General features: G+C 41.6%; 1 protein-coding gene across 1 annotated transcript in view; it reads right to left on the bottom strand.

Moving 5' to 3' along the window:
* Positions 1-22,284, bottom strand: part of LRP1B (LDL receptor related protein 1B) — a 1,102,312-nt gene that overhangs the window by 716,376 nt on the left and 363,652 nt on the right. Inside the window, exon 3 of the mRNA XM_075610066.1 lies at positions 17,106-17,243. Coding sequence (XP_075466181.1) covers positions 17,106-17,243 — 138 coding nt within the window. The remainder of the gene's footprint in view (positions 1-17,105; positions 17,244-22,284) is intronic.

Here is a 22,284-nt window from a genome sequence, read left to right as displayed (position 1 = left end):
CATGAATCCTTTTATAACAGAACCACTACCTAAATAACATACAACAAGCGCAAACTACAAAACAATACAATGTACCAATAAGGTGACTTGTGCCTAATGCACAGATTAACTGTGAAAGCTAATATATAAAAATAGATAGATAACTTCCAATAAGAATGGCTGCCAAGGGGACTCACAAACACAAATTCTCTCAGGGAACTTGTTACAAATCAGTATATACAAAAAGAAAGGTAATCCCCGGTGCCAGATAGTATAAATACCACCAATTCTCACAGTCCAAATGTAAGTCCAAATAGAACACCCAATCTAAAAGATTAGTCCTTTGACGGAATCCTGATGGGCTTCTTACTAACTGCTTCTCCCCCTGTTGTGAAATACAAAGGGAACACACCATTGCTCAGTGGACAAGAACAATTGGGAACTCTTGCTGAAGACACACAAATTGCCTACTTACAAGATAATATCTTGATGAATGTAATGGATATAATCGGTGCTTTAGCCAACAACCTCTCCCCGAAATCCACGAACCCCATGTCTGATTGGATCCAACTGGCTCCAAGTCACTTTCACATACTCTGCACCAGAACAATCCCACTGCTAAAATAACAGAGAAAAAGAATAGTGCGGTACTCTGAACCTGCTACTGTAGTTCTCTCAACTCTGTCAACTCTCAACTTATCTTGTAAGTAGGCAATTTGTGTGTCTGCAGCAACAGTTCCCAATTGTTCTTGTCCACTGCGCAATGGTGTGTTCCCTTTGTATTTCACAACAGGGGGAGAACCAGTTACTAAGAAGCCCATCAGGATTCCGTTAAAGGACTAATCTTTTTTATTGGGGGTTTATACTATCTGGCGCCGGGGATTCCCTTTCTTTTTGTATATAATTAATCATTTTATGTTACTCTGATACGTTTAAGTTATTTTCAAAGCTCACTAATGCAATGTTAAGTGCTGTTTTCAGCTGTAACGGAGCCTTGTGTTAGTATAACAGACATTAGTGCTAATGTTATGCAAAAGAGGTGTTCACTGTATCAACGCCTACCCACAGAGCTCCGTAATCACTAATGATGCATTAGTTAGGACAGGGGTGTGCAAACTTCCTGCGCTGTAGCCTCCCTCCCCCCCCCCGCCTGCTCTCACTCCCGAATCGCACCCCCCTAACCTCTGTGGCATCAAAGGACGCTGTGGGGTCATGTGACGTCACGTGTCCCGCGGCATCATTTGATATCACGTCTACGTGGCAATCGGGCTCCATTTGACATCGCATTGCCATGGAGACACGTGACTGAAGCCGGGTAAGTACGTTTACAGAGGCCTCGTGAGGGGCCTTTGTAACCTCCACCCCCCCAGAAAAGTGTCAGGGACATGCCCCCCAATTTGCGCACCCTTGAGTTAGGTCATACCTAAAGGTGGCGTTAGCATCAAGCTATTTCAGATGCTGGATAGCTTCACTGTAACAGCTCTACTGCTCACACCTGTGGCTAGTCATGCTGTGGAGATGCTCCTGACTTCCTTTAAAAGCACACCACTTCCACTTCCTGGTTGCCAGTTCAATGTGCTTTGAGCACAAAAAAAGTAGCAAACCTGAGATATTTGGGAGATAGGCTAATAGGATATGCAAAGTAAAGGAAGAAAACCATGGGGGCAGTAGAGGTGTGAGCAGGAGAGCACACAAGTATGCTTTAACAGGGGAGCTATACAGCAGCTGAGATATTTAAATTCTAGAGCTGCTGCCCTGAATAGTAGATGTTGTGGGTTCTGATCGTGTTGGAACTGACACTAGTAACTACATTTATCACAAGGGGCCTTTGGCTTGTCAGCATAGGTCTTTTGCAAATATTGTAGGAGGTGTGGGATGTGAATCTATTAAATATAGCTCAACCCTGTTATAGCGCTATCTGCTACAATGCGGATGCGCTTATAATGCGGTCTGAGCATGACTCCCAATTTAAAAACATCTCCAATTTTTTTTCCGCGAAATGGCCGCTGCACGAGGACTTACCCGGCATCTGAAGCGCTCTCCTCCTGCAGCTCTCTCCTCTCCCTGCTTCAACAGGCTGCTACGTGCGCAGCGCACATCTCCTAGGTTTTTTTTTATAACATTCAATGCTTTATTGCTAATGGACACACACACACACACCTCCCCCCTACACTAATAATTTTAAAATACCATGCAGGAATCGAACCCATGATCCTTTATACACTGGTAGCGATTCTATACCTGCTACACCACAGGATTGGTGTGATGCCATTGACTCTATTATCAAACTTAACTTCTATTGCACAGTACTGCCTTTCAGTACTGCGGCAGCCATTTCGCGATCCCGGTTATAATGCGGTCTCATTATGTGGACCCCAAGAACCGCAATATAACAGGGTTCAGCTGTACTTTGCAGGGGAGGGCAAAGGGCAGGGAGGGCAAAGGGCAGGGGGAAAAGGGCAAAGGGCAGGGGGAAAAGGGCATGGAGGGCGGGGGGGCAATGGGCAGGGGGGGTGGGGACAAAGGGCAGGAAGGGAGGGGGGGCAAAGGGGATGGAGGGGGGGCAAAGGGCAGGGAGGGAAGGGGGGCAAAGGGGATGGAGGGGGGCAAAGGGGAGGGAGGGGGGGCAAAGGGCAGGGAGGGAGGGGGGGCAAAGGGCAGGGAGGGAGGGGGGCAAAGGGCAGGGAGGGAGGGGGGGCAAATGGCAGGGAGGGAGGGGGGCAAAGGGCAGGGGGGCAGGGGGGAAAGGGCAGGGGGGAAAAGGGCAGGGGGAGGGAGGGCAGGGGGCAAAGGGCAGGGAGGGAGGTGGGGGCAAAGGGCAGGGAGGGAGGGGGGCAAAGGGCAGGGAGGGATGGGGGGCAAAGGGCAGGGAGGGAGGGGGGGGCAAAGGGCATGGGGGCAAAGGGCAGGGGGAGGGAGGGCAGGGGGCAAAGGCCAGGGGGAGGGAGTCAGGGACACGTTAAAGAACCCATTCCCCTGCGTTTCCTCACCTTGCACATGGCTGCCCTCCTCCTCCACCTCGGGCTCCTCAGCGGTGTCCGTGACCCCCGGCGAGGCTGAGACGCTCCGGTGAGGAGGTGCTGTGCCTTGCATGGGAGAGGCGGAGAGAGCCGGAGGAGCGCTCTGTGGGGGGAGGGTAGTGTGGTGTGTGAGGGAGAGCACAGGGGGAGGGTGAGAGCCGCAGATAGCGCGCTCTGTGGGGGGGGGGAGTGGGGTGTGTGAGGGAGAGCACAGGGGGAGGGGGAGAGCCGCAGAGAGAGCGCTCTATGGGGGGGGGGGGATTGGGGTGTGTGAGGGAGAGCACAGGGGGAGGGTGAGAGCCGCAGAGAGCGCGCTCTGTGGGGGGGGGGGAGTGGGGTGTGTGAGGAAGTGCACAGGGGAGGGTGAGAGCCACAGAGAGCGCGCTCTGTGTGGGGGGGGGAGTGGGGTGTGTGAGGGAGAGCACAGGGGGAGGGTGAGAGCCGCAGAGAACGCGCTATGTGGGGGGGGGGAGTGGGGTGTGTGAGGGAGAGCACAGGTGGAGGGTGAGCCCCGCAGAGAGCGTACTCTGTGTATGTGTGGGGGGGGGGTGAGTGGGAGCGGTGTGTGTGACGGAGAGCGCCGGGTGAGGGAGAGCGCCGGTGAAGGTTGAGTGCCGGGGGGAGGGAGTGGCCTATGGGAGGTGAGCGGCCTGTGGGAGAGTGAGAGCGCAGGGGAAGGGAGCGCCCTGTTTCAGGGTGAGAGCGCCGGGGAAGGGAGCGCCCTGTTTCAGGGTGAGAGCGCCGGGGAAGGGAGCGCCCTGTTTCAGGGTGAGAGCGCCGGGGAAGGGAGTGGCCTGTGGGAGGGTGAGAGCGCCGGGGAAGGGAGCGGCCGGTGGGAGGAGAGAGCAGGAGAGAGCGTGCTCTGGGGGGGCAATGAGAGCCGTGGGGGGGGGGGGCGGGACACAGGGGGGGGCAGACACACTGGCCAATGAGAGCTGTGGGGGGGCGGGACACAGGGGGGGGGCAGACACACCGGCCAATGAGAGCCGTGGGGGCGGGCGGACCGACGGACCAAGCAAATGGTCTCCAGACACTCACAAACAAGATTTTTGATTATATAGATATAGATTAATATACGAATATATATTAATATAAATTATTGCTCAAAGATTAGGGTATATATACTGTTAGTCTACACCCTACAAATTTCCTAATTTGGGATTAATCTTTTTGCGCCAAATGCAACAACATACACACATATTTGGGTGACTTGCCGTTAAAAACGGAATAGAGTTAACTTCAGTTTAATATAAACCCATTCTTTTGAGAAAAGTTCCAGCAATATTATTTAGTGTTCCTCAAAGTTTATATTTGACTTTAAACTACTATACAATAGAAGAGAGCATCATGAAAAGTTGCCTACAGTGCAAGAAAGCAAGTCATTAATCAAATATTTTTTGGGTGTCATTTTACACAGTTGCTAAATAAATGGCCCATCTATCACAATATGGAACTGCTTCCTCATTGCATTACCGTATAATATAGGCTTACCATTTTATCAATACTAGCAGTACAACCGCCCATATTAAACAATTGGAACTTGGTAGGAAGGACATTGTGTCATTTCTATCACTCTTTGCTTATATAAATTATATAACATTTTTGTTGGTTCAAAGGTACCCAGAATAAATGTTGTAAAAATGTCAGAAAAGCTATAATAAGTACTTATCTCTAAGTCTAGACAAAGTTAATTATTCATATTAGTATTATTTCATTGTTTTTCATATTAAATGGCAGTTTAGTAGTTTAGTATGGCTGCATTTCAAGTTAGTGACCTTGGGCACATCACTCTATCTCCCTGTGCATTAGATACCAACAATTAGCTTGTAAACCAAGGGATTTGAGCAGAATCATTATCAATTAATTATTATTATTATTATTATTATTATTATTACTATGTATTAACAGAATGTTTCACATTAGTTGCTGTCAAGAAACTTATAAATCAAGGAAGATAACAAATGTTTGTAAAGAATCCTCAAAATTACTTGCCACAGCTCAATTTAACTATGCAATTTACAGTATATTTAACTACTGTTTACTTGACCATCTTTTGATGTGTTAGTGATATGCATGGTGCCTTATGCATACTGTAAACCCAAAGTCATCGTTCTCACCGAAACATGGCTAACCCCTAAAACCCTCAATGCAAATATCGCCATTCAGGGTTCTCCATCTCTAGGAAAGATACGTCAAAGAGAGGAGGAGGGGTGTTATTTTATATTGCAGACACCTTGCAATCTACACTGTTTGCCCCCCAAGCCCACCCTCTTTTGAAATTCTAGTTGGCAAAACCTGCCTACAATTTGTAAGCCCTTCCTGATTGCTGGAATCTACTGCCCACCTAAAGCCCCTTTAGGGTCCTTGACTGATATCACCCAGTTTCTTGGCTACATTTCCTCTCTGAATGAGAAGAGTGAGCTGCTAGTTCTTGGGGATTTCAACTACAATTGGCTTGACCCTAAAAACAACAAAATCCAGATACAACTCAAGTCACTTAACCTAACGCAACACATTTCTCAACCCACATGGACAAACCTGAAATCTCACAACCACTCCTCGCTAGACTGAATTGTCTCCTCTAATCCCAGCAGAATCCAATCCTCTGGCATCCTTCCTGACATTTTCAGTGACCATGCAATAGTGTACAGTGTAAGGAAATTAAACCACCCCAATCAAGCCGTAAAGTTCTCCTCACTAGAACATTTAGAAACTTTAACCCACAACAGTTTATGGCTGACCTTACCAACTGCCCTTGGTACAGAATTGACTTAATTTCCGACCCCGATTCTGCGCTCTACTATTTCCAATCAGTGTTCTTAAAACTCTGTGATTCTCATGCTCCACTACGCAGAATAAGAGTACGGGGGGGCCACCTTTCATGGGTTACACCTGACCTTATAGCACTGTACCATTTCAGGGATGCCTTGTGGAAAAGTTACAAAGTAACTGGTACTACCAAGGGTCTTAATAACTACAGATGCCTGCGGAATACAGTATGTGCACAAGGCAAATAAGACATGAAAAAGCACAATTCTGAAAGGTTATCAACAATATATTCCAGCCTTTTAGCCATCAACAACCAAGTAATATCATTAAGGAGGATATTACTCTGACAAATCCAACTGACATTGCAAATGCATTCAATCATTACTTTGTACTTAGTGTGCTACTAACTTATTAGTGAAACGCAACCAAACCACAAAAATTAACCTCATTCTGAGAGTACCCCTATAGCCCCGCCCTCTCCCAACACAATTTTAAATTTGTCCCAAGTTGTCTAAGTTTCTAAGCCTTGGTACCCCAGCCATTGCCAAACCAATTGCTTCCCTAGTCAACGCTATCCTGTCTACAGGCCATATCCATAAGACCTGGAAAACTGCTAGAGTTGTCCCAATCTTAAAAAGGGGGGACAAAACACTGTCTCAAACTACTGGCCAATCTCTCAGCTACAGGGGGAAAGATAGGGGTGGGTGACGGGGGAGTGACAGGGCGCGGCCGTGATGTCACCCGTCAGGTTCGCCCTCATTGGCTAAACCACGGGGGCATGGCCTACTGCTCTGTCGCGACTCCTGCTCTCAATTTTCTTGAGAGCAGGAGTTTCCCTCGATGCAGTGCGGCTGACCCCCATCGCATCAGGCCTGGCCCCATTGTGGGGCGGCTCTTGTCCCTGCAGCGTCCGCCACAGCGGGCGCTGCAGTAGCCAGCGGGGACCTGGCTTCAGTCTGCTGGTCAGAAAGCATATAAAGCACAGCAGATGCATATGCCAATTATAGACTATAGGAACATAGTATACAGCTCGGCACCCCAAACCCTCCTTAACAAACTTGATACCCTCTACAATTCAATATGCCATTTTGTTCTCCAATGCAACTACAACACACATCTCTGTGAAATGCTCAAATAACTAGATTGGTCATAACTTGAGTCTAGACACAAAGTTCATCTCTCCTGTTTTGCCTTCAAATATTTTCTTGGCAAGCTACTCATCTATCTGAACAAGCTCCTCACCCCTACCACATGCAGCACTTATCACCTGAGATCTGACTCCAAAACCTGTTCAAGGTCCCAAGGTTCAGCAAAATATCCGGCCACTCCTCCTTCTCTTACTGTGCACCCCAAAACTGGGACAATCTACCGGAGACCCATACAGCCGCCACCAGTCTAAGTTCTTTCAAAACTAAAGCTCTCTCACATTTTAATCTGGTCTGTAATTGTTACATACGCCTATAATATATATTATCTTTAACTGTGCATGCAATGTCTTGTATATAATGTATACCCTGTTCACTTAATGTAACTATGTATTTGTAACCATGTTTTCTTTTTCATCATAACTCATAACATATGCCCAGGACATACTTAAGAGGTAACTCTCAATGTATTACTTCCTGGTAAAACATTGTATAAATAAATATGCTAAAATGTGGAATTCTACACCAAATTGGTTAATCTTCACATTTATTTTTCTAAGGCTTCAAGTCTTTACATGTTGAAAACAAAACATTTAGCATAGAGATTCCTACTGTATGCTATGAATAGCTTTATAAAAGAGTACGGTACATTGATCTTTGTCATTGTACTTCCAAGATTCCAGCTTCATCTTACCAAGGAACAATGGAGAAAATGCATTAAGAATCACTGCGGGTTAGTGTATGGCGTTAATTCCCATTCAACTTACTGGTGCCTAGATTTTGCAAAGGCTTTCTTTTTTATTCCAATCTTTTTTATTGATTTTGCAGGGATATACACTTTTTCACATTACATTGGTCATGAAGCATTCAAGACACTATACATTATGCAGTGTACAGTGTGCAAGTCATGAACGTATAGTGGACATATCGCTCTTTTGAGTACAAATTCACAGTACGTTTTATGATTCCCCAAGTTTACACATGAAAGATATCAAACTGAGCCTTCGGATTCATGTAGTAGACAACAGGTTTCAAATCCCTGATAAAAAGTAGGAAAGGACAGATATACAAGAGACAAGAGAAAGGAAAGGAGAAGAGAAAGCAGGGGGGAAAGCGGGGGGGAGTGGGAGAGGGGGGAGACCCGCTCAAGATAGATGAAATGGAGAAGAGGGCAGGGGGGAGAAGGGTAGGGACCTGAGTCATTCCCTCCTCCCCCCGCCCAGGCCCCTCTGTTCTGGGGCCATACCCTTCTCACTGTTCATCAATGATGTTCCTACAGCTTGTAAGGGAGCTTCAATATACATGTAAGCAGATGACACAATCTTATATGCACACAGCCCTAGCCTCTCCGACCTTGAACACATACTTCAGTCTGACTTTTTGAGACTTGAAAATTGGATTTCCCAAAACAAACTGTTTTTAAACACAGACAAGATTGTAACAATGGTATTTGGGACTAAGGCTACATTTTTAAAGCTTCCAAAGAATGAGCTCCAGATCAGAACCAATGCTAATACCATCCTAGCCCCTGTTACTAGTTTCAAATATTTAGGCATATGGCTTGACTCCTATTTAACATTCTGGATGCACATTGATACCCTCACTTTCAAAGCCTATGCCAAACTAGGTGTACTTTACAGGAACAAATCCTCCCTAAGTCTGTTGGTCAGAAAGCATATCGCACAGCAGATGCTAATGGCAATTATAGACTATGGGGACATAGTATTTGTCACGGCACCCCAAACCCAATTCAATATGCCGTTTTGCCCTCCAATGCAACTACTGTACAACACACACCACTGCGAAATGCTCAAAGAACTAGATTGGTCATTACTTGAGTCTAGAAGCAAAGTTCATCTTTGCCTTCAAATACTTTCTGGGCATGCTACCCGTCTATCTGCACAAGTTCCTCACCCCTACCTCATGCAGCACTTATCACCTGAGATCTGACTCCATAAGACTGTTCATGGTCCCAAGGTTCAACAAAGTATCTGGCCGCTCCTCCTTCACTTACCATGCACCTCACAACTGGAACAACATACTGAAGACTCTCACAGCCGCCACCAGTCTAAGTTCTATCAAGACTAAAGCTGTCTCACATTTTAATATGGCCTGTAACTGTTACATACACCTTTAACATATATTATCTCCTGCTGTGCATGAAATGTCTTGTATATAATGTATAACCTTGTTCACTTAATGTAACTATGTATTTGTAACCATGTATCTGTCATCATAGCTCTATGCCCAGGACATACTTGAAAACGAGAGGCAACTCTCAATGTATTACTTCCTGGTAAAACATTTATAAATAAATAAATTCAAGACAATGGGAGTCATCGCAGAAATGGCTGTGATAACGTGTACCAGCACTTGATGCATGTGCCCCTTAGAGGCTTGACCTGCATGCAGGGCCAGCTTAGAATTTAGCATGGCTCCGTTCAGCTGGAGAGCGCTGGGCCTCTAACCTGCACATGTCCTCCTGCTCCTCATCTCAACGACGTTCTGGCATTCTATGACGTTGCGACGTCACAGAAATGAGGAACAGGAGGAGATGCCGGAGAGGAGAAGCCTGATACAAGGTAAGAGTCAGATACAGAGGCCCTGCGCTCTCCCCTGGTAATCAGGTAAATTGTTGTGGGAAAGAGCACGTGGCCTCTGTAACCGCGCGGCACGGTACGACTGCACTGATAGAACTGCCATCGAGCAAGACTTTCCTGCATGTTAACCTGAACAGGAATCACATAAATTAAACTTTTATCCCCAGTATAGTAACAGAGGAGTAGGTGGTATACCTTTTATTGGACCAACAAGTTATTGATACCCCCAGTGTAAGATAGTGCGTATCTCATTGTTTGAGAGAAACTTTAACTCAAAACACTGATATGTAAAGATACGTACGTGTAATTATTTTATCAAGGTAGATCGCAAACCCGATCAAATACATGTGAAGAGGTGACACCGGCTGAACACCTTGCCTCTGGCACTTTTATTGTTCTCCTGCTGCCTGGGAATTTTGATTAAAACTAAATGTCTTTTGTACTGTTTGGTGACATGCTTCTCTATCCAATTGCTATTTGGTATAGAACTTGTCTGCCTAGGATTAAACCTAAATCGTAGAACTGAAACTGTTTGCAAAATGCTAGATATTGCTATTTGTGACAATAAACAAATATATTGCATTCATGCAAAATGGGTCATAAACTACATCACAGAGCAAATACGTGCATAATATAAATGTAGGCATGTATTAATTAAATAAATACTGGAGTAGAAGTTTACATTTTGTTTTTAAGTTTCACAATTTTATATCTGCTCAAAGTGTATTACACAATATCTACAAAAATGCAGAAAATGTTGTAACGTTCGGAAGTAAAGCTTTTCTAGAAAATTTGTTTGAGGTTGTTACGAATCAATAAACATTAGTAGAAAATATTGCATATCGTAATTACAAATGTATATATATATATATTCAACCTGAGAGAATTGCTAAACAGATAAAGCACAACCGGAATATATATATTCAGGTTGTGCTTTATCTGTTTAGCAATTCTCTCAGGTTGAAAATTGGATTAATGTTTTTGTGCTTGGCATATCTTCGACCTGAGACATGCTAATCAGATATAAAATTAAGCACGTTTCCTCCAATTTCTCCAAAGTCAAGTTATCATGTAGATATCAGAGTTGACTAATGTATGTATTTTATAGAAATACATTCTCTGCTGTAAACATTAACATATAGTAGATTACCCTACTGTATTTATTTTAGTATACATTTGATTAATGTATGCAGTTAATGTATGTGTAACCCTCTGTATGGTGTATTGCTACACACTCACACTGCCCCCTGGCAGATTCTTAACCAGTGTGGCATTGACACATGATTCATGATAGACAGAGAAGAAGCCAATAGGAAAGGCTCTGGAAGAAGAGGGACTAAGAGGGGAGAAATCTTTAAGAGGGAGTGAAACAGCACACAGAGTCAGAACTGGGTGTAGACTAAGTGATCTCAGGACAGACTGGGAGAGACTCACGGTCAGGCCCTCCTGCAAGGAGGCCCAGCGGAACATCAAGGAGCAGAGAAGGCAACGGAGACGGAAGGATAGCACTCCCTGAGAGAAAGAGCTGAGGCGGTTCATCTGAGTTTAGAACGAGCCCCACCAATCGGATTACAGGTGCCATGAGTAAATAAGGAAGGCATCCTCCGACACAGAAAAGGGTACTGAAGGCTTTGCTAAGAACAGGCCTGCCATGGTTACACTAAAAGTAATAAGAGCTCCAACATTGTCCTGCACCAACACACGGGCCCCCTCATAACACGGTGTCGAGAGGAACTGGGAGAGACATTGGTACATAACTGTACAGCATTTAAATACACAGTAATACCATGAACATGATTCTCTGATTGTGGATCACGTTTATGGTGATATATCTGTAGTAATAAGAGGTTTCTATAAATATGTTTCTTACTCCAGGCCAGGTGTTGTGTCATATTGTCTGATCTTTGGACTATGTGCTCAGTATATGGGTTTCAACTGTTATAACAGGGAGTAGGACTTGGACCCCTAGCTTGGTGTATATAAGCTAGTCAAGGGAAAATAAAGAGGGGTTACTTATATATTATTTTACTATTACAAATATATATTAAAATGATGTGTGAATTCTACTGATATGAGACTTTGCTTAAATCAGAAGTAAAATCTGCAAGCACTAACCTAATACCTAAACTAAAAACACTTTAAATAAGTATTAGGTAAGAATGGACTGATTGCATATGTTTCAAACACATGTATTTGAAGCCAATACTTTTGAGATAAAAAGGTAAACGGTTAATAACACTATTAGACTATAATATCAATTAAATTAACTAGAAAGAAGGACAGAACAATACCCATTTTAGCTACAGTAATATGTAACATCCACTAAGTTCAACCATTTTCAGATTTATTCTATAACTCATAAACAATTTAAAGTAGAATAGAATCCCCTCAAAACCCAAATATCATTTGCTCACATTTCGTAGTTCATTGAAAATCAAAGCGTATTCTTTTGCATCTGATTTTCCAAGATTCAATAAGCACAATAGCAATAACATACAGTACTATATTATTTTCCCTTGTTAAAATGACATTGCTAAATTGAACTATTAAATACAGTAAAAAGGTTTTTAGCATTGGTTTCCTTCTTGTCAAAAAAAATTCTGTCGCTAAAATAATCTGCTTTAATTTCTCTCGTGGGACTGGAAGCAATGATTTTCAAAATAGGTATTGAGATGGAATGATCGATCGTACATATAACAATATCGTATCAGGCACATACCAATAACAATCAACTTTTTTTTTTTTAACTTACACAAAAGTATAAATAGTTTCTACTGTATATATTATTCTCTGCAATAGTATTAGGCAGTTTAGAATTATGTAGAACAAAGTGAGTACCTTTTTATAAGGACTGAAAAGATATCATTAAAGGTGCTTCCTCAAGTGAGAGGGCCAGTCAAGACGCTATCGTGATAGCGCCCCGACCTTCAGATTAGCTTGCAAAGGTACAATGCAGAAGGGCAGTAATGTAAAGATCAGAAATATAGGGGTAGGGGGCAGCGGAACAGAGAGCAACAAAAAGATGCACAGTAACAGATTCGGGTTCTAAGGGCCAGATCAGGGCAAATAACATTAAGTTACCTACTGGAAATTGGTAATGGATTTTATTTCCCCTGAATTTAACAGGTTTCCACTAAGTTAATTATATGAAAAAATTTCCTTTTTTTTTAACTCATTAGCATAAGGTTAACGTTAGGTTAATTCAGCACTAGATATGCTAATAGGATATGCAAAGTATATTGTAATGACGCCTATTAGCATATCTCTCCCGGTATCTCAGGTATGCTTGTTTTTGAGCACTTGTCTCTCAGGGCCGGCTGTGAGTTTTGGTGAGGCTCGGTGCCGGGGGAGCATGGGGCCTCTTACCTTCTCCGTCCTCTCCTTGAGCTACGTCGCATAATGTGACGTCGCATTGTCATAGTGACACGTCACGGGGTCATGACAAAGCGGCACTCTGTGACACATCATCATGTAAAGTCATGGCACCGTTTGACTTTCCGTTGTCATAGCGACGCGTCATCACAAGGAGAAGATGCCGGAGATGAGGAGCAGCAGGAGATGCTGGAGCTTATAGAGGCCCCATGCTCTCCCCCGAAATCAGTTTAAATGTTGTGTTGGAGAGCGCAGGTCTCCGTAAGTGCGGGGCTCGGTGCTGTGGCACTGATAGCACCGCCTTTACGCCAGCCCAGCCCTCCACGTATTGTTTCAAGGTTGGTTTCAGGGGATACTGTATATATATCACTTGGGGCTCTAATAAAATAGGTCACTGTCTCTCTCTTCTACCAAAATCATATTTCAGTGTCTGAGTGGAGATAACGTCCCTTAAAGTATGACCTAAATGACGACAGGTTTAATCCCTGCGTTAACCTGAACGGCCTTTAGTACATACGCGATGTTAGGGGGAACAACCATTTTGCATAACATTAGCACTAATGGCCAGAAACAGAATAACCATACGTTATTTAAACAGTCACAGTGGGTTAATGTTATGTTAATTACTTTAGCAGATAGGCGTTATAAATAACGCAACGTTAATTTAGGTGCTAGGTACCTAGAAACATACCCCACTACTGAAACATTTATTTATACACAACGGAAACTTCATACCTAAAAACTCCTTTTTAAAGAAAGTTTACCCAATCACACAACAATCTTGACTCTCTTTTGTAATTATGTTTGTCACCTAAATATAATAAATTACGGGGTTTATTTATTAAGGTCTCACAACTGCAATCTTGGATAAAACTGGAGAACAAATGGCACCATTCATTGATTGGCTTTTCTTTACAAAGTTTTTTAAAACCGGGTAAGAGAAAGCTTTTTTTAATAAAGTAAACATATACAATGCCACTATTCATTCAAACCCCATGACATAAATATTTTCAAACATAGCGGCTTTATTCAAGCAGCATTGTAGACAGTGCATTTCTGTTTCAGAGATAGTTCATTAAATGACACTGCTTTCAACAGTTTAACTAAAAAAATCATATTTCAATAATAAAAGAACGTCTTCCCAAACTCATTGCACCAAATGTTTACTGTATGTGTTAGAGAAACTATTGCACTTTTCATGTTGCAGTAAAGCTGCTTGGAGCTTTTGAGGCAATTGTGTTAAATGAATGAATAAAATCCTAAATTTGGATGTTCTCCAGCAAAAAAAATGAACTAGGGTCCCAGTGTAGTTTGCTATGAAAAATGTTAAATGAAAAATGAGACTTCCAAAGCAACCCAATGGGATATTTTTGTGAAAAATATGAAGCATACGAACATTCATTGAACAGGCATTATGCCTGTTAAATGCTACTGATTTGTATGTCTACATATAAGTTATTTATATTATGGCCTGTTATTTATATTATTTGTTATTTATATGATCACCATGTGTATTACTACTGTGAAGCGCTATGTACATTAATAGCGCTATACAAATAAAGATATACAATACAATACAATAAGTAACATACTACAGTATGTAATATTGACTGGAAGTACTGAATACATGTATCACTATATGTTATCTGCAGTACCCCTGTAGTGCTAAAGGAGAATGCAATACATGTATTGCCCTGAGGCCAAATAACCCACTACAGTCTACTAATCAGAAGGAAAGAACTTCTATTATGTATGTGGCCATTTCTAATAGGCAGCTTTCAGGACATATCAAATTAACAGTAAGAAATATAATCAGACACAAATGTACTAACATAAATGTTTTTTTTTTCAAACTGACAATGAATTCTTTACTACTGTACATTGTCTAATGTGCAAGATTTCAAGCGATTGCCATTTTCTATACTGTAGCTGTACAATATAATACAGTTAGTACTTTTTAGAATATAGTGCTCAATATTTCAGACTTCCAAATAACTTTGCAAAAGTATCTCCGTGAAATATGTGCATGAAATGATACATTGACACTTTAGTGTCGATCAAGTTCAACCTTTGCTAAATTCTAACTGGGTGAGATAATCATGCCTAAATGTATTTACAGTATATTGATACATAAGTAGGAAAATAAAGAACTCCATTTAATATTTCTAACTATACCTGCCACAGGAAAAAAATCTTTCTGACTCAAATAAATGTATGAATTAGGTGAATAATTGCCTGGCATAACCATGTATGCAGACGATACACAATCTTTTCTTTAACATATTGACTGAATCTACCATTATCTCCAGAGGTAGTAAATTCCACATTCTCACTGAACTTTACTATCCTTTACTTTGCTGCCAGTGAAATCAGTCCAGATAATGGCCCAGTGTTTACTGCACTACCCCCGGGGTGGGAAGCTGCTGTCCAAGTCATTTGTGTTGATCTTGGATATATTTTGTATATACAGTACCAATAATTTCCCATCTTCTACGCCTCGTAGAACAACTCTAATATAGATATCTTTTCTTCTTAAGCCAATCATTCAACTCATTTTTATTAGTTTGTTTGTTCAGCCCTTTTATCAAGTTCAATTACAATTTTTATGTTGAAGTGCTGAAAACTGTACCCCATATTTAAAGTTCTTCTTACTACAAGGGTAGCTCAATCAGTCCTTACTTCAGCACGGGTGGCTCATTTTTTCACTGAGCCTCTGATTGAGCCACCTGTGCTGAAGCAGGTGTATCCTGAAATCCTGACCTGTTGGTAGCTCTTGAGGACTGGAGTTGTCTGCCCCTGACTTAGATACATACAAGGTTATATACACCACTTACAACTTAACTTGAGAACTGGAGTTGAGCACCCCTGATCTAAATCTGCCATGTATCTCTGAGCACCCCTGATCTAAATCTGCCATGTATCTCTGACCTTCAACACATACTTCAGTCTGACTTTTTGAGACTCAAAAACTGGATTTCCCAAAACAAACTGTTTTTAAACACTGACAAGACGGTAACAATGGTATTTGGGACCAAGACTAAATTTGTAAAGCTTCCAGTGACTGAGCTCCTGATTAGAACCAACGCTAAAACCACCCTAACACCTGTCACTAGTTTTAAATACCTGGGCTTATGGTTTGACTCCCACTTAACATTCGGGATGCACATTGATACCCTGACAACCAAGACCTATGCCAAACTAGGGGTACTTTACAGGAACAAATCCTCCCTAAGTCTCCTGGTCAGAAAGCGTATTGCACAGCAGATGCTAATGCCAATTATTGACTATGGAGACATAGTATATGGCTCGGCTCCTCAAACCCACCTTAGCAAACTTGACACCCTCTACAATTCAATTTGTCGTTTTGTTCTTCAATGCAACTACAACACACATCACTGCGAAATGCTCAAAGAACTAGATTGGTCATCACTAGAGTCTAGGCGCAAAGTTCACCTTTCCTGTCTCAGCCTCAAATACTTTCTGGGCAAGCTACCCAGCTACCTGATCAAGCTCCTCACCCCTACCACATGCAGTACCTATCACCTGAGATCAGACTCCAAAAGACTATTCATGGTCCCAAGACTCAACAAAGTATCCGGACGTTCCTCCTTCTCCTTTCGTGCACCCCAAAACTGGAACAACCTACCAGAGACTCTCATATCCACCACCAGCTTAAGTTCTTTCAAATCTAAGGCTGTCTCACACTTTAATCTGGTCTGTAACTGTTTCATACGCTCATAATATATATTTTCTTTAACTGTGCATGCACTGTCTTGTATATAATGTATACCTTGTTCATTTATGTAACTGTATTTGTAACCATGTATTATTTTGTTTTACTCTGTGCCCAGGACATACTTGAAAACGAGAGGTAACTCTCAATGTATTACTTCCTGGTAAAATATTTTTATAAATAAATAAAAAAAAAAAAAAATCTGTCAAATATATCCACATCCTTCTGCAAAGAAACAGCATCCGGCTCTGATTTTACCACCCTACACCTCTACTGGCATTTTATATTCCTGTAATATCAATGCTTATACTGTATACCATATTGTAATGTAATTGAACTAAAACACTGTCAATGCCGCACAAAATGAATCAAACCACGAGTTGATTTGTGTCAATATGGTAACATTGGTTTCATTTTTCTTTTAACATACTTTTCATAAGAAAATTAATCTTGCTAATTACTTTTTCGTCTCGCAAATTAAACTTACCACGACAATGAACGCCTTCATCGTATCCATCTGTGCAGTCGTAAACTCCATTACATAGTCTGGAAAAATGAATGCATGTGTTGGTGCCGATGCAAGCAACATGATTCATGGGACACTTAAATACTATTTTCTCTTGACCTGAAGAAGACGAAAAAAAATACATAGACATCACTTAATGATGTATCAAAGGATAAGTTGCCAAGACATGAAAGAAAAAGAACACAGCATCTCATTCACTTTAGGAAACATATTCCATAATGTTTTCATGTGCAAGGGTTTGAAGCAATTTTGGTAAAAAATAGAGAAAATTAAATAAAATGTAAAGTATCAAAGTGAATTAAATTTAATTTGTCTTTAAGCCATGGCTGCTATCATATAGCATTACCTGTAACATGTGATGGCTTCAAAAAATATTACAATTTTAAACAGATTTGTAAGTAATTTGGCATTGATAGGTCAACTGAAGAAAGAATCTAGGTTGCCTTGTAATTTGTGCGTAACCTATGTAGGAAAAACTAATTAAAAGTGTAACGGCTTTTACTATGTCCCAAGGCAGCAATGCTGTATGGTTTGGCAGCTTCTCTCAAAACTGCTGAGTTAGTTGCACAGTGCTGAGTAAGTGGCTTTAGCAAATCTCCATGAAACACTCAAATTATTTCTGTAAGGCAACAATGGACGATGAATTTGTGTACAACGACAGACATACAATACTTATTAACCAGAAGCAGGAACTTCATGTGCCTACAGTACCTCAGGCTTGTAATGAGCTGTGTTAGTATTAGGCTGCGCTTATAGTGCCGGCGACGGTGAAGCTGACGTCACGCTCTCTGGAAAAATCAAATTGAAATGACTTCCAGCGATCGCGACCAAGCCGCCGCGCCTTCGCTCTTACTAGAAGCGCACGTGACAGCGTCAATGCATTTGTTTTGATGCGATGTCGCGCCACTGTCGCCGGCACAATAAGCGCAGCCTTAGTATATACATATGTAAAAATACATAAAAATGTATACAGACTATTTTTTTTCTGTAAATTATTATTAGAAGTTGACATAAATGTGATAGTTTTGAAATTAGTCAACTAAATCTCTTGTCCATGCTTCCGAAGTACATAGAAGGTCATTTGTATGAAGTGGCCATTAAATAAACTATATATAAATGAGACATGGATGATCAACAAAAGCAAACACTATCTCAAAAGGGTGAACAAAGTAAACTAATCAAATTTTAACTGCATTTAGAAAATTAAACATAGAACAATGTCCTTCATTCCCTTTGAATTGTAATGCTTTGTTTTGTGACTCTGCTAGTTATGTGAAGTAGAAATTATACCCTGCCATGTTAGCAACAAAATGTTCAGTATCTATAATTACACACAGCAGTACCTATAGTACACTCCTAGAGAGCGATCTCTTTGCACTCCGCCACCCCTTTTATTCACTAGTCCCCACTCCCCAGTACAAAACAGTGTTCACATGAATATTCATTCTTTTTTGGCTACATCAAACAGAAACTCCTCTGCAACATTTTTCATTTGGATATTACCTATACTCTCACTGCAGAATTATCAGATGAAGTTGATTAATGACTGTAATTAGGGAAAAAATAGCACAGTATTTAAGATAGAAAGACTAATCCATACAACCACTGTTAGCATCTTCTTTCACTATTTGCGATCAGATTAATTAATTAATATGGTAGACTTCAAAGAATAATATTTGCATGAATGATATCATAAGCATGCATTCACAGCTTTAAGAAGGCAGGGCATTTCATAAATGTTTATTAAGTTTTAATGCAAAAAGAACATTTACTTTTTAGGGGGATGCTGTACACGTGTTCAGCATGTGAAATTACAGAAGCATAAAGTTCGTTTTCCTGGAATCGTCTTGAATATGAAAGTTCATTTTCCTTTGCATGGAATTCTAATTTTCCTAGAGGAAATGAAAATGGGCCCCAAAGCAATCACAGCACACTATGCGTAAAATAGATCGAGTGGAGGAAAGGGAGCTTGAATGTGGCTTTGTTGTATTGCAGCTACCCATGCAGAATGATTCAAACAAAACCATTAGTATCAGTTCCACCGGGAACTGCGCATCAACCATATATGCTTAGGTATAGCAGTAGAAGTTTGATGTAGAAAATCTAATACAAATAGAAGCATAATTAAACATTTTCATTTGGGACTTCGCTATACAATACTGCATGTTCCTCATGGTTCAAAAGGACGGGTAAAGTGTATGAAACTCTTTCACCATTTTAAAAGCAGTTTATTTCTGCATTCATTACTGATCTGTCTTATGTTTCCATAATTGGAGTAATTGAAAAGTGATGTCCTGTATCTTCTGTGTGCTTTAAAGCAAGAACTGCACTAGGAAAAAAAGAGAGCACAGGAGCGCACCAAGGGTAAAGAGGTATGTATTTACAAATACAATAAAGCAATGCAAGTTGTAACTTACATGAATAGAATTAATAGTCCAGTAGGTATAAAAGATCAGGGGCCTATGAACTAAGAGTTCATTTTCCATTTTGTCGTGCATCAACATTTCTGCACTAAAAAGTAAAACAAATCTTTAAAAAAAACTATGTATCAAGATTTCATACATACTGTATGACACAATTTGTTGTTTGACGCCATCCTTGTTGAATACCTGAAAAATTACAATTCAAACAAAACTGTTTTTTATTTATAGTTAGTGCTAATAAATATCAATGTGTAAAATAATTTATAATTGCCATGCTTTGACAATATTACCTATATAGTGCTGCATCAATACATTTCCGTGTTGATACCTAGCAACTTAATTATGCGCTAAACACTATCGAGGCTATTTTTATTCTATGCCAAGTTGACGATTGTGACACACTTTAATTGATTTTATGGTGGACATAAATATAATTTTTTAGTACATACTATTAACATCTGTATGCCAAGCGCAGTCCATTTCTATGCACCAATACAAATAAAAACAATCCTTTTTCATGCAGCTGGCTCAAATGGATACATCTGAGCTTAGTACATACTGTAGGCACACACAAGCACAGTTGAGGTTGTTTGATGTATGCCAATTTTGCACTAGAATAGGCATTTGCGATGCTTAGTACAGATAGGCCTCATGTGTGCTAAAATTGGAAACGGTTGGCAAAACTGAATAATTTTTTCACTGAGGCAAAACTTGTAAAATTCTTGATAAATTAAGTAATAATTGCATGAGTTACAGATGTGTTAAGCTTTATAAATACATGTCATGTAATTGATTTGTGACAAAATTGGCAACAGTTTTTGTTACCAGCAGAGCCGCCGACAGGTGGGGAAAGCTGTGACAAGTGGCCCAGCAACTCTGAAAGTGCCCATATGGGCGATACCGGATCTTCGATCCAACATCCACGTACGGCTGCCGGAGGCCTATGTGCACCACAGGGCCTGAGCTCCCCTCCGCTGCAGAGCCCTCCCTAACTACTGCTCCCCAGAAAAGTCCCTTCCCTCTCCTCGCACCCCCCACCCTCCGCCCTCCCCACTCAGCTGCCTTGTACTGGGCGCTGGAAAAGCTATTGGTTGGGCTCGTTGGCCCACCACTTCAGATATTATTATAACATTTCCTCAAAAATATAATTATTTGTTCCAGAAACCCACGAGATCATCTGGTTCGTGGTTCCAAGATTCAACAAGGAATCCGGTCACTCCTCCTTCTCTTACCGTGCACCTCACGGCTCAAACAACCTACCGGAGACATTCAAAACCGCTCCAGTGTAAGTTCTTTCAAGACTTCGACTGTCTTACATTTAATTTGGTTTGTAACTGTTACATATTCCCATAACCATATGTTAACTCTAACTGTATGTGATGTGAAGAGGTAGCTAGGCTCACTAATACAGGTTAAGCCCGTTTGGTTACCTCTGTTCCATGTTTTGGGGTTCAGGAGTGTCAGCTCTTGGACCCAACTGTTGTAAAAACATTACCTGTAATTATGTGACAATAAAGAATTTTTGTGTTTTTACCTTTCCAGAGATGCTAGCAAGCAAGGATTGCTGTGGTATGAGTTTCAGGGGGGTTGAAAATGTTGTCAGATTGTGTCTATCTAGTCAGGGCCCAGAGTTGCTTGTTCCCCTAAAAATGTACCCAGGAATCAGGTTGGATGCCTGGCTGCATGTAGACATCTTGTCTCGGTAATATCTCCCCTTTAAAACGCTTGCGCGATTCACCACTAGGGGTCCCTGCTTCAGCACAGCCCAGAAAGGTAAATGGGGCATAGGGATGTGAGGTGTCCCTGAAACAATCTAGGGGTCCCTGGGTTCATGGGGATACCCAGTAAATGCCCAGGTCACCCAGAACTGCTACAGGGGTTCTGGGGGATACTCCAAGCATCTATAAGGTTGTGAGGGGACTTTTAAAAGTCCAGCCCTAAGTTTATTGTATAGAGTGTGGGGAATATGGCTAGTAAGAAATGACGTGCAGCTTCTTATTCTATTTCCCATAACCACAAGACTTAGGATATTTTTAAAGTGTATATTTTATGTAACAGTCTGTTTTAAAACATATCTGTTTGTGCACAAAGATGAACTGGGACGTACAGAGCTAGTGTTCCGAGTGAGGCAGTGGGCTAGCAACTTGCGTGTCACCACTCATATGGTGGTGATGAAAGCCACAGAGGGTGTGTCTGAGGTGTCAAGACAATTTGGACAGGAGTTAGAACAGGAGGGAAGGACAAGTATCCACGTCCTGAGATCAATCAACACTTTTTGCATGTCCATTGGCCCCACTAGACTGGCAGGACCCTGTCATCATGGGTGGCATTGAGGGAACCAGGGTCAGAGGTGCCAAATTGCCCATGACCCTTGGTTCATTCAGATTTCCAGGTAACCATGTTGTGTCTACCAGCTTGTCTCTGATTGGCGGCGAAGACATTTCTCACGCTTTGGATTGGGCTATAGTATTTTTTGAATGAAAGTCAGATGTATTATAACCATTTGCACCCATTAGATAGGGTGTTTTCCAGTGTTCTCCAAGGTCTCTCAACGTTTTCTAAGATTCTAAGCACCAAGGGAATTCTAGCCCTTTGGAGAGAGAGGGGAGCTGTGGCGTTTGGATCTGCAGGTTGTTTTCAGTTCCAAGACTTTTTAGGGTAAGCTTTGGATTTTTAAGCCCCTACACCTAGGAAAGTATAGTTTTTCAACCCCAATT

Source organism: Ascaphus truei, chromosome 7, assembly GCF_040206685.1.
Source record: "Ascaphus truei isolate aAscTru1 chromosome 7, aAscTru1.hap1, whole genome shotgun sequence".
Taxonomy (NCBI): Eukaryota; Metazoa; Chordata; class Amphibia; order Anura; family Ascaphidae; genus Ascaphus; species Ascaphus truei.
Note: the sequence above shows the minus strand (reverse complement) of the source record. Positions and strands in the feature narration are given on the sequence as shown.